The 13983-nt window shown below is 34.9% G+C and overlaps 1 protein-coding gene across 2 annotated transcripts in view; it reads left to right on the top strand.

The window, feature by feature from the left end:
* IL6ST (interleukin 6 cytokine family signal transducer) overlaps positions 1-13608 on the top strand; it is a 49327-nt gene extending 35719 nt beyond the window's left edge. For both annotated transcript variants that reach the window (XM_030843495.3, XM_030843500.3), the window contains 3 exons: positions 3920-4016; positions 7700-7781; positions 8631-13608. In XM_030843495.3, coding sequence (XP_030699355.2) covers positions 3920-4016; positions 7700-7781; positions 8631-9368 — 917 coding nt within the window. In that variant the 3' untranslated portion in view covers positions 9369-13608. The remainder of the gene's footprint in view (positions 1-3919; positions 4017-7699; positions 7782-8630) is intronic.
* Positions 13609-13983: the final 375 nt, after the last annotated feature.

The raw sequence follows: 13983 nt of genomic DNA, 5'->3' as shown, positions 1-13983 counted from the left end.
AATGCATGCTTTTTAGTCATCTTTTTTTTCCTACGCTTCCCAGCATTTGACCCTGTTGGCCTGTTCATCCTTGAAACTGTCTCTTCCCTTCGTTTGTTTTTCTAACAGCACTCTCCTGAGTCTCCTCCCTGTCTGGTACTTTCTTCTTGGTCTCTTTTAAATGCTCTGTATTCTCCAGAGCTCTGTTCTTGGCACTGTTTTCTGATTTGCCTATTCAAATTCCCTGCCTATGACTTCAGCCATCCTCTCTTCCCTTCTCAAATACATTTTTCCTTCTTTGTTCCATGCCACAACTCTTTGCCAAAGCCAGAAATTTAGGTGCAATTGTAGTAAGTTTCTTCATATCTTTTTCACTTACATAAACCAAGTATCAGGTCCAGTAGATCATGCCTTCTAATTACTGCTTGTGCATGTGCTTTCATAATCTCTTTCTTTGACCCTAAACTTCTCGTCATTTTCCCCAACTTTTTGTCTTTTCCCAGTATGTGGCCCTATACCTTTTCTTGTTTTGGCTATTCCTGTAGCCTCCCTAAAGCAGACTTAAACTGCATTCTTTCCTGTATCTACTACATTTTGAATCATTATAGAAATTACCTTATTTTATTGTAATTGTATTTGTAACACCCACACCCAAGCACCAAGACAGTGAGTGATAAATAATAAGCTGTTTATCATATAAATAAATAAATCATTCAACCATATTCCTCATTGGTTGAATGATTGCTGAGAGAGCAAATAAGTAGATAAGTGACTACATAAGATGGATATTAAAAGATCCTGAGCTTTGCTGTGATGGCCAATAATAAATATAGGCTATGGGATAAGATTTGTGGTGACATGTTTTGTAGAATATATATGTAACAAATACAGGTTTCCCCCACCATCCAAAAGTAGAGCATTCCTATGAAACCTTTCATAAGCCAAAGTGGTATAGAGCAAAGAGTATTCCCCACTTTGGGAACGTTCACATTATGCCACTTCACTTTCACAAAAGACCTATGTTAGTACGCTAACAAGCTTTTTTCATAAATTTATTTCTGTTAGCAAAAACAGACATTAATGTAATTTATGAAAAAAGCTTGTAGTATACTGATGTAGGTCTTTCCTGAAAGTGAAGTGGCATAATGTGAACTTTCCAAAAGTGGGGGGATACCTGTAATATTTGAAATAAAACTTTGTGCCATGATCTTTAAAAAATAGTAATAATAAACTTTAAAAATATTATCCTGATTATAAAAATAGTGTTCATTATAAGGAATTTCGACTATACAGTAAAATACAAAGAGGAAGAAAAATCACTCCTGATCCCTCATCCAAAATAATCTCAACATATTTATATATCCTTCTAGTCTTTTCTGTGCATACATTTTTTTCCAAAAACGAAATCATACTTATTACTTCATCATCTGCTTTTTCCTCTGGCCTATCTATTGTTGTATGGATTCATTATGGCTACTTCACATGGCATGGAATTTGCTCCCAAGGACCATATAGCTTAGTTGAAGAAATATGGTACAAGTAAACAAAACAAACAGAGAGACATTTGAGCCATGTAGATAGTAAATAGAGCAGGAATTTAAAGATATCTGAAGTGGGAGTTTTACCTTCGAAGATTTTGTGGGGAAGACAATACTTGAGCCTTGAAGTTAAGATGTGGACAGATAGGAAGAAGAAGGCATCTTAGTTCAGCATGAGCAAAGGCCCAAGGCATGAAAACATAGTAAGCAGAAGTTCAGCACCTGAATTTGATTTGGCATATGTATGAGAACCTTAGCATTCAGGAATTAATATTTTCCAACCTATAGTTTATTCCTGAGACTTTATCTGATTTCTTGGTTCCTATCATGCTTTGTAGGAGGTAAAGTTACTTACAAAGGGATGCGTGTGGTGGAAAGATAAGACTAAACGAATACTGTATTACTGTAGTACTGCTTTCATACTACTTTTTCCTGTAAAAGACTAGTTACAGGGGGCTGGAGGAGTTAACCAGAAACAACCATAGGTAAATCATTAAAAAAATCTCTAATATAAATTGTCCCAATTAGTGATTCATTTGATTAATAAGTCCTCTTTTATTTTTTTATACATCTTTATTGCAGTATAATTGCTTCACAATACTGTGTTAGTTTCTGTTGCACAACAAAATGAATCAGCCACATGCATATACTTGTCCCCATATCCCCTCCCTCTTGAGCCTCCCTCCCCTCCTCCCTATCCCACCCCTCTAGGTCATTGCAGAGCACTGAGCTGATCTCCCTGTGCTATGCGGCTGCTTCCCACCAGCCAACTATTTTACGTTCAGTAGTGTATATATGTCGATGCTACTCTCACTTCACCCCAGCTTCGCCCTCCCACCCCATGTCCTCAAATCCACTTTCTATGTCTACCTCTTTATTCCTGCTGTGCAACTAGGTTTATCAGTACCATTTTTTTTTTAAGATTCCATATATATGCATTGGCATACAGTATTTGTTTTTCTCTTTCTGACTTATTTCACTCTGTATGACAGCCTCTAGGTCCATCCACCTCACTACAAATAACTCAGTTTCATTTCTTTTTATGGCTGAGTAATATTCCATTGTATATATGTGCCACATCTTCTTTATCCATTCATCTGTCAGTGGACATTTAGGTTGGTTCCATGTCCTGGCTATTGTAAATAGTGCTGCAGTGAACATTGTGGTACATGTCTCTTTTTCAATTACAGTTTTCTCAGGGTATATGTCCAGTAGTGGGATTGCTGGGTCATATGGTAGTTCTATTTTTAGTTTTTTAAGGAACCCCCCATACTGTTTTCCATATTGGTTGTATCAATTTACATTCCCACCAACAGTTCAGGAGGGTTCCCTTTTCACCACACCCTGTCCAGCATTTACTGTTTCTAGATTTTTGATAATGGCCATTCTGACCGGCGTGAGGTGACCCCTCATTGTAGTTTTGATTGCAGATAGGGATTCATGTGGTATTTAGGAATCTCAGGCTTGCTGCGTTTTAGATATTATTCCTACTTCTGCCACTCCTTGTGCCTGTTAAGATTCTCCTAAAATTCTTAGCCCTATGTTAGATTTATCATCTTTTTGAAAATAGTAAATAACTATTAAAAATTTTGCCTGAATTTTACATTTTTATTCCTTATAGAAGATTACATTTATAGTGCAATTATTGAGATTGTTTAAAGCTTTTCCAGGGACTTCCCTGGTGGCGCAGTGGTTAAGAATCCACCTGCCAATGCAGGGGACACAGGTTCGATCCCTGGTCCAGGAAGATCCCACATGCCGCGGAGCAGCGAAGCCCGTGCGCCACAACTACTGAGCCTGCGCTCTAGAGCCCGTGTGCCACAACTACTGAAGCCCGCATGCCTAGAGCCCGTGCTCTGCAACAGGAGAAGGCACCACAATGAGAAGCCTGCGCACCGCAACAAAGAGCAGCCCCCGCTCACAGCAACTAGAGAAAGCCAGCACGCAACAACAAAGACCCATTGCAGCCAAAAATTAATTAATTTTAAAAAAGAAAAAACTTTTCCAATTCTACCCATTAGTTCTAGAACTCAGAGATAAGCTTTTGCTAAGATTCTGCTGAGTGCAGACCGTAAATATAATAAATAGGTTTGAAAGCTCTTACCAGGTAGATAGATTATCTATCCAATAAACTGAACTAATCAATTTATTCCCCCAGCCAACATATATTTTATGCATACTATGTGGTCAGGTTACTGTGTAAGGTGTAAGTAGCTAGGATATGATTTACCAAGGGGGAAGGGAGGGGGGAGAGGAACACCTTTAAGTTTGAAAAGGTTGTAAAAAAATATTAGGATGGCATTTCATCTTTTCAACAGTAATCTGGTTGGGATGTTGCATTATTTCTCTTTAGCATATGTGTCAACAGTTATTTTCTTTCTTTCTCCTTTCTTTTTCTTTAGCTCAAGGAGAAATTGAAGCTATTGTTGTACCTGTTTGCTTAGCATTCCTATTGACAACCCTTTTGGGAGTATTATTCTGCTTTAATAAGCGAGACCTGTAAGTACCCATATTCATAATTTTGCCTTTTCCCCCACTTTTATTGATCTATAATTTACATGCAATGAAATTCATCCATCTTAAGTGTACAGTTTAATGAATTTTTGTAACTGTATATAGATGTATAACTACCACCACACTCAAGATAGAGAACATTTCCATCACTCTACAAAGTTTCTTCATTCTGCTTTGTACTGTGTCCTCTCCCTCAGCCCCTTGGCCACAGCAATCACTGATCTACTTTCTCTGGTTGCAGTTTTACCTTTTCTGGGATTTCACATATATGGAATCAAACAACATGTAATTTTTTGTGTTTGATGTCTTTCACTTGACATATTTTTGAGATTCATCCATGTTGCATAAATTAATATTTTTCTTTTTATTGCTGAATAGTATTCTATAGTATAGAGATATCAAAATTTGTTTACCTGTACACCTATTATGAAAGTTTAGGTTGTTTCTTTTATTTTTGGCTATGATGAATAGCTAAAATATATATGTGTTGTTATGAACATTCACATACAGATCTTTGTGTGACGATATATTATCATTTATCTTGAGTAAATACTTAGTAGTGAGATTGCTGGGTCATACAGTAAGTGCATATTTAACTTTATAAGAAGCTGTCAAACTGTTTTCCAAAGTGTTTGTACCATCTTGTATTCCCAAGAGCAATGTGAGCGTTCCATTTGTTCCATATCATCCTCAATTCTTGGTACTGACAAGGTTTTTAATTTTAGCTATTCTTTCTCATGGGTTTGTAGTGCTATCTCATTGTGGTTGTAACTTCTGTTTCCATGATAACTAGTAATAGATCTTTTCATGTGCTACCTATACATCTTCTTTTGTGGTGTGTCTTTTGAAATCTTTTGCCCATTTTTAAATTGGGTGATTTGTCTTGTAAATATTGAGGTTTAAGAGTTCTTTATATATCTGGTTACAAACTTTTTGTCAAATATATGTTTTGCAAATTCTGAACTGTGGCTTGCCTTTTTATTCTCTTAACTGTGACTTTAGAAAAGCAAAAGTTTAATTTTGATCAAGTCCATTTTATCAGGGTTTTTTTTTTTAATGGTTCTTGCTTTCTATGTCCTGTTTAAGAAATCTTTGCCTAACCCAGTGTCACAAATATGTTCTCCTATATTTTCCTCTAGAAGTTTAATCATTTTAACTCTGTGCTGTGATCTATTTAGAATAAATTTTTGTGCATGTTGTGAAGTCAGGGTCAAAGTTTTTTTCCATAGATATCTAGTCATTCCCAGCATCATTTATTGAAAAGGCTATCTTTTCCTATTGAATTATCTTGCCAAAATCAATTATCCATATAAGTCTGGATCTGTTTGTGGACTCTCAATCCTGTTCCATTGTTCTCTATGTCTATTCATCCTGATAACACGTGGTCTTGATTTATTATAGCTCTATAGTAAGTTTTGAGACCAGGTGGTAGAATTCCTCCAATATTTTTTTTCAAAATTATTTTTGCTAGGTTCTTTGCCTTTTCATATAAATTTTAATATCAGCTTATAAATTTCCTTTAAAAATCTGTTAGAATTTTTATTGGAATTTTATTGAATCTGTCCATCAGTTTAGGGTAAAAGGCAATCTGAACATGAGTTCACATGTTCATGAGTCAAATAAATCTTTCAGTACGTGAATGTGGTATATCTCTATACTTATCTTGGTTCCTTTTGCAATGTTTTGTAGTTTTCAGGCCTTGCACATCTTATGTTAAATTTATTCCTTCCTAAGTGTTTTTTTTTCTGTGTGCTATTATAAATAGAATTTCAAATTTTTTACTTTCTAATTGTTCATTGCTAGTATATTGAAAAGTGCAATTGATCTTGTAAATATATTGGTCTTGTATACTGAGATCTTCATAAATTAATTTAGTCACTTTTTGGATTTTCAACATGCACAGTCATGCTGCGTGCAAGTAAAGATTCCAGTCTTTATACTTTTAGTTCTTTTCATCATTGTACTGGCTAAGACCTTCAGTACTATGTTGAATAGAAGTAAGAGCCAACATCTTTCCATTATTCCCAATCTTAGGCGAAAAAACGTTCAGTCTACACCATTGCATGTTATATTAGCTGTAAGTTGAGGAAGTTCTTATATTTATGTTTTGCTAAGAGTTTTTGTCATGAATGGATATTGAATTTTGTCAAATGCTTTTTCTGCATCTGTTGAGATGAGCTTATGATTTTTCTCCTTTCATAAATATGAATTTTATTCATTGATTTTCAGGTGTTATACCTTGCATCCCTTGGATTTTGCTAGATTCGGTGTGTTAATTTTTGCATTTTTATGTTCATGAGTAATATTGGTTTGTCCTTTTTGTGGTGTCATTGTGTAGTTTTGGACTCAGGGTAATACTAATTATCTCATAAAATGAATGGCCTCAGGACATATTACCTCTATTTTCTGGGAGAGTGTGTAGGGTTGGTTTTATTTCCTCTTTAAATGTTTGATAGAATTCACAAATGAAGCCATCTGGGCTTGCTGTTTTCTTTGTGGGGAGGTTTTTAATTAAAAATTGAATTTCTCACAAGTATAGGGCTATTGAAGTTTTCTTTTTCAATCTGTTTTGGTAATTGGTGTCTTACAAGGGATTCATCCATTTTTTTTTGGTTGGTCAGTTCATTTAGGTTGTTAACGTTATTGCTTTTTATATTATGTCCAGATTTCATAGTTGTTCCTGCAGGACAGTCTGTTAGGATCTTATTACTCATCTTTATTTGAACTTATTCTCAAGATGACTCATTTCCTGTGTACCTGTGTACACTATGGACCTCTAATGTTGGGCTAGGGACTGTATTAAGGTAAACATATTTAAATAGATTTTTTATGATGGGGAATATCCTGAATTCATTGTTAGCCTTTTCTTCCTTGTGAAAAATCAAATTTATCTTGTACCAATGTGAAAATTGAACATTTTGGGGGTTTTGTTTTGGGGAGAGAAGGTATACCACAATTTTTTGTGACCCTGGCTAAAGTTTTTAAGTGTTATTGTTGTTGTTTGTTTGTTTTAATTTATTTATTTTATTTATTTTTGGCTGCGTTGGGTCTTCGTTGCTGCGTACAGGCTTTCTCTAGTTGCGAGCAGGGGCTACTCTTCGTTGCAATGCATGGACTTCTCATTGTGGTGGCTTTTCTTGTTGTGGAGCATGGGCTCTAGGCACACAGACTTCAGTCGTTGTGGCACGCGGGCTCAGTAGTTGTGGCTCGTGGGCTCTAGAGCACAGGCTCTGTGGTTGTGGCACACCGACTTAGTTGCTCCACAGCATGTGGGATCTTCTCAGACCAGGGCTCGAACCCGTGTCCCCTGCATTGGCAGGCAGATTCATAACCGCTGCACCACCAGGGAAGCCCTTTAAGTGGTTTTTATTGCAGGATTTAATTTCAGAGATTTTTAAAAATTGAATACTGATTACCAGCTTTAGTCTTATAAACAAACAGTTTTTCTTTAAGGATAAAGATCCTTATGCATTTTCAACAGTATTTCTTTTTCTATTGGTTACAAGAAAAATAACGTTTTTGTTAGCTTTGGGATACAGTAGGTATTTTTTGTTTATTTAATTGGTTTGATTCTTCTTAAGATTCTTGGATAATAATGTTTAGAAATAGGGACTATTCATTGTTTATTACATGTGGTTCTACATATGCGATATTTCTTTTCTCTCCAGAATTAAAAAACACATCTGGCCTAATGTTCCAGATCCTTCAAAGAGTCATATCGCCCAGTGGTCACCTCACACACCTCCAAGGGTAAGATAAAATATTTCTGACTTACTTGTAATACACAAGCATATTAGGATATATTGTAGAGTTCAAGCAAAAGATAATCAGACTAAATCGAAAAGTAGATGAAAATAGTACATAAACGAGAATTTTAGTCAAAATTTAAAATAATACTTATGTATTCTAGGAGTTTATTATCACCATAGCATATTTGTCCTTATATTCCCAATTCTATTTAGTATACATTAAAAATATTTGATTGAACTTGTAAGTTGAAAACCTGTGTTTTAATGCTGCTGTGTGATAACTCTGTTGTAAGGCAAGCATTTTAGGTTATATATTAAAATAAAATTTTAAATCTACCATTTTAACATGATTAAATGGCTTCTGGAAACCTACAGTAAATTCCTTGAACGTCCCTAAAGGGGGAATGATTTGTACTTATTATCTTCTGACAGTCCTTTAATTTTAGATTAGCAGATTGACATGTATATCCTATGAACCTTCAGTCATTTGAGTTTGATTTAATGTTTTCCTCATTTTTCTATCCAATTAATCCTAGGCTGCCCAGACTAGGCATGAAATATGAAATTTTATTTCTAGACCTTTAAGTTTATCAAAATGTAACACCAACAATATTGACTTAGAATTCTGAGGAAATACAGTCTAATTCATACTTTTTAGAATCATTTCACAATATCCGTGATTCACGTGATTTAATTAGTGATATAGATTATCTCTGCACCATTAAAAGCTACTGAGAAGTTTCAGAGATTCATTACTCTGTGGCTTTAACTAATATGTCATATGTAATTATTTCAGAGTTTCTAAATGAACATGCACCATAGGTAATAATTCATTTTCTCTCTTTCTTAGCATTTTAATTCAAAAGATCAAATGTATCCAGATGGCAATTTCACTGATGTAAGTGTTGTGGAAATAGAAGCAAATGACAAAAAGCCTTTCCCAGAAGATCTAAAATCATCGGACCTATTCAAGAAGGAAAAAATTAATACTGAAGGACACAGCAGTGGTATTGGAGGGTCTTCATGCATGTCATCTTCTAGGCCAAGCATTTCTAGCAGTGATGAAAATGAATCTGCACAGAACACTTCGAGTACTGTCCAGTATTCCACTGTGGTACATAGTGGCTACAGACACCAGGTGCCATCGGTCCAAGTCTTCTCAAGATCCGAGTCCACCCAGCCCTTGTTAGATTCTGAAGAACGGCCAGAAGATCTACAGCTGGTAGATAATGTAGATGGCAGTGACAGCATTTTGCCCAGGCAACAGTATTTCAAACAGAACTGCAGTCAACATGAAACCAGTCCAGATATTTCGCATTTTCAAAGGTCAAAGCAAGTTTCATCAGTCAATGAAGGAGAGTTTTTTAGACTTAAACAGCAACAGATTTCAGATCATATTTCACAGCCCTATGGATCTGGGCAGATGAAAATGTTTCAGGAAGTTCCTGCAGCAGATGCTTTTGGTCCAGGCATCGAAGGACAAGTAGAGAGATTTGAAACAGTTGGGATGGAGGCTACAATTGATGAAGGAATGCCTAAAAGTTACTTACCACAGACTGTAAGACGAGGTGGCTACATGCCTCAGTGACGGACTAACTCCTGTTACAACTTTGGAAGTACCTGTAAAGTAAAGCTAAAAAAAGTATTTTATCTGTGATTTCAGATCTTCACTCACTGAAGATGATCATTTGCCCTTAAGGACAAGAAGGTACTGTCCTCCCATGTGGGCTGTTTCCATTCCAGAATATCTGGGATTTGACTTAAAGCACTACATAAACTGACTTCATCCTCCAAATAGCTGAATGACTTTGCGCTGTTTCAGGATGTTTGCACTGAAGAAAAACAAAGCTTGTCTGAAATTTATAAAGTGAAACTTTTGGTTTTGCTATCTAGAAAACAGAGCGTATTTAAATTAAAAGCAGTGGTAAACTTAGTGAGCACAGCTATACTGATTTTAACGAGAATAGTCATCAAATATCAAATCTTGGGGAGAATTAGCATACAAATTGGGGGAGCAAGATCTAGACCCTCTACTTCAAGTGACAACATAATTTAAAAAGAGTCCAGATGGTACAACTAATATGAGCCCAGCTTTTGTTGTCTGACAAAAAAAAAAAAAAATTGGGCTCATTTATAATCATACCAACATATAAAATATTAGTTCTCGTCCATTGGTAATGATGCTGCCAGTTACTGGAGAAAAGGAATTCTGGAGTTTTAACTTGGCAAACTAAAAATATTAATTTTTTAATATTAGACAGTTAAGTAAATTTTCAAACATTTGCTTTCTATCACTATTGACAACCTCCGAAGATCCATTTCACAAACTCAGCAGAGGGTCCAGATAAGAGCTAGGAATGAATGTGACGAACTATCTTAAACATTTAAAAAATCCTTTGCCATTTATAAAGGCTTAAATTGTTAACACTCTTCTGTACATGTATATAAACATTATTGACCCTTCTTGTTAAGACGTCAGAGAATTTGGTTGATGAGGCACTTTATACAGTATGTCTTCACCTTAAAATGTGTTTTGATTTAATATGCTTTGTTTTTTAAGTAGGCCAAGACTGAGTTTTTTCTTTCTTTCTAGTAGGTGTTTGAAGCAGACTAATAAGTTAGAAGACTTGGGCAATACTCACCAAAACAAACAAAGCACCACCCCAAAAATGTACATATTGATCTTAGGAAATCTCGCAGTTAGCAAATATCCTTATTGTAGAGGCACTTAATGAAGAGAGAGTATTTTAATGTCTGCCTGTTCTGAGGTAGGTGGAACTTAGTTCTACATGATGATTTAGGAATATTTTAAACCTTTTCCCACATGTTCTGTTCTTCAGGGGAAAAGTGAGTTGGGCTTCCAGAGTTTAGCACTAAACTCACTTTCGCATTTATGTTATTCCCTACCCACCACGTTTGACGAGGAGGCAGGGGCTAAAAACTAGGAGCTGAGTAAGTAAGAAGAAATTGTCATGTGGTTGACTACTGCTGTCAAGTAAGTTTGTGTTGTTTTTCTGTCATATTTAATTTACAGAAACCAAGCCAACTTAAAATAGTTTGTAGAGGTTACTGAAAAATAAAAGGCTGAGAAAAATTAGTACACATTTACAGTTGAGATGTAATTCGACTCATTACTGTCTCAATATTGTTCACATTAGACTTGCTGTTATGCTTTATCCCTTGTATTCTTGCCTGATACTTTTCAGAGTTCTTTCTCATATATAGTCTTTGCGAGACAGAGCAGATGCTTTATTCTGATATATCCTGTTCTACTTTAGGCAAAACCAACATGAGATTGGTAGAATGTCAGAATCAGTAGTAGATGAGGAAAATTAGGCACAGACAGGTCAGGTTGGAACAGAGAGACCCCAAACTCACACACACTACACACTACAAGGTAATAAGCATTACCACCGTTTAAGTTGGTTATCAAAGGCTGGTCCAAATCAGGACAGGATTTATCTTGCTAAATGTCAACAAATTTATATCTATTACATTTTTCATTTCCTCAAAATAAGTAGTCATGTTGTTATAACCATGTTTAGCTCTAACCTTCCTCCTAACAAATAGCAGTGTTGTGGAGAACATTTTAGTGTGGAGATTGTACATGGGAGGTGGGCAGTTATAAAATGTGAACTCATGATCTCTGGGAATCAGAACAAATAGTTATTTAAGAAAGGACATCATATAAGCAAATTTGTATGTTGAAACTTGTGTAGAACATGGTGCAGTGAGTGAATGCCCCCCAGCCACAAAAGCACTTTAGGCATATTAAATGGATATAGTTACTGTGCAAAAATTCATTCAGGAAATAAATATATTTATGTAATATACATCTTTGCCCCCAAAAAAAGCAATCATGAAACTTAAGTACAAAATTACTTTCATAAGGCATGTCTTAGAATAATCTGTCTTGATATATGTAAATTATATTTTAGGTAGGCCCAGAAACAAATCCAGTTAATTTATGTGAAAATTAGACTATGTTTAAGATAGTGGATAAACTACTCATTAAATATATAGTATGCAAAAATTTGATGCAGTTGCCCTCTTGTAAGACTAAAAAAATAATAAGCATATGTTACATGTGTTGTTATTGTAATTTGATTGTTACTGGTGTCTTTGGTATCCTACCCTCATCCTTCATAAAGGCATGAGGCTAAATAACTGTTGGAAAACTATCAGACTTCAAACCCACTAAAATCTAAAAGTTTAATTCTTTTTTAACATGGATCATTCAGCACTAGGGAACATACCCAACATGTGACCAGAAGCAAGGGAAAAAGCAGAATCATTCACATGTTTTGTGTTCACATCTGTTCTGTGCCTAGTTGTTTAATTTCAACCTTTTTCTTTGATAGAGATTTTTTTTTTACACACGAAGTCATCCAAGACCCTAGTTTATTGTGAAGTTAAGGGTTAATGAAGTTGAAATATACTTTTAAAACATATATTTATGAAAAGTCAAATTTAAAGTGGAACATCTAAAATAGCACTATAAATAGAAATCAAATTTAAAAGATGTCTTTTTTCTACTCACGTAGTTTAGTTAAAATCATGACATAAATTTAGAAATAGAATAACTATATAGTAGAATTCCCTAAAATATTTCTGTTAACTGGCATGTACTGACCAACTATAAATTAAGTAGGAGAACTCTTCCTAGTCTATTCCGTTATATTCCACACCAACCTCCTCCTCTCTTTGGTGTTAGGAACAAATTTCTATACCATACATTTCTGTTTCAGTAGTTTTTTTGTTGAAATGGGTAAAGTGTCAAAATAATAAGCTACATAAAACTTAAAGTTCAATTGTTTAAAAATATTGGGATAGCTTTCTGTTGGAGGTCGTGTTAGATTCTATTGCCCAGGTAAGATTACTTTAAAAATTTCTTTGCACTTTTGTAAATTAAAAGAATATGAAGCCATAAAATGGCAAGATATTTAGGTTTAAGAAATTTTAAACTAGCAAACTTACAGCCTAATTCTATAAACTGGTCCTTGGTAGCCGTTCCTTTTCAGGCTATTTATAAATAGAATTTAGATGTATGTCAAAACAAAACTTTCCAAAGCTAAATGTAATATCTTTTGGGTTAATCTATTTTTTTTCATTGTATATACTACTTGTATGTGTATTCCCACGATATTCTAATATACATTGCATTAAAAATAAAAAGGCAGCTCTGGATGAGCTCTTTTGTTACCTATTTCTAAATTTTTTAATAAGGCTTTTTGTAGTCAGTTCCTTAAAACGGGTTAAACTTCATTACACAGTTCTTTAAAGTTGATAGATCATGATGAAAATGAATTTAAGGCCAATGGTGATAGATGTTACAGACCTTTTATCCCTTAAACATAAGCTTTGAGAATGATAACTACATGCTTCAGATGCTGTTACATGAATATCAAAATGTGATGTGTCAGAAATAAAGGGATAGTTTAAAGGTGGATATTTGAAAATTCTTTAGTCTTAGTCTCTCTCTCTATATATATATATTGAATAGTATACTCTAAAAATAAGTGTGCAATTTGCTAGTACTACAGTACAGTGAGTAGCATTAGGTATGTCTCCTATTTATACCGTATGTCCCATTTAATTGTAAGTGCAATCCTTTTAAGTTCACTTGCTCTTGTACCCCGACCTAATCTAACTTCATATAGAAGGCTTGTCTAGAAAGACTATTGTATGTATTTTCACTTTTGCACAGTGAATTGCATGTGCAACTTGTAACCACAGCTATTGTTTTTATGTTGACATAACTCTAAATGTTCTGTTATATATCAGCTCGCATCCTTTAAGTAAATTTAATAAATTCTTAACTCAGTTTTTTTCTGGGTGTGGTCACTACCAGATGTCATTAAACATAATGTTTACGGTAACAGGATTTATCATTACTGGTGTTGGGCCTTTGTGTAAACTAGGTGCTTTTTGAGGGTTCTGTGGCTTTTTAAATGCTCATTTAGCATAATGGATAGGGTTTAGAAGAAAATCAATACCCTATCTCGGCCTTAATAAATACAGACTTGGAGGTGGCAAATTCATTTACCATTTTTCTGGATTTACTGAGATGATTTCTGGAATCCCAGCATCTTCCCTCCCAATGGATATTTTTTAACTGGGTTGCCAGGGGACCAACCAAGTACAGAGATGCTGTGCCCACACTCTACTAGAGTCTTGTCACAGTGAGGCGCGGGTTGACCCAT

The sequence above is a fragment of the Globicephala melas genome, chromosome 3 (assembly GCF_963455315.2).
Source record: "Globicephala melas chromosome 3, mGloMel1.2, whole genome shotgun sequence".
NCBI classification, from domain to species: Eukaryota; Metazoa; Chordata; class Mammalia; order Artiodactyla; family Delphinidae; genus Globicephala; species Globicephala melas.
The sequence above is the reverse complement of the archived record's forward strand: the minus strand, read 5'-3'. Positions and strand labels throughout refer to the sequence as shown.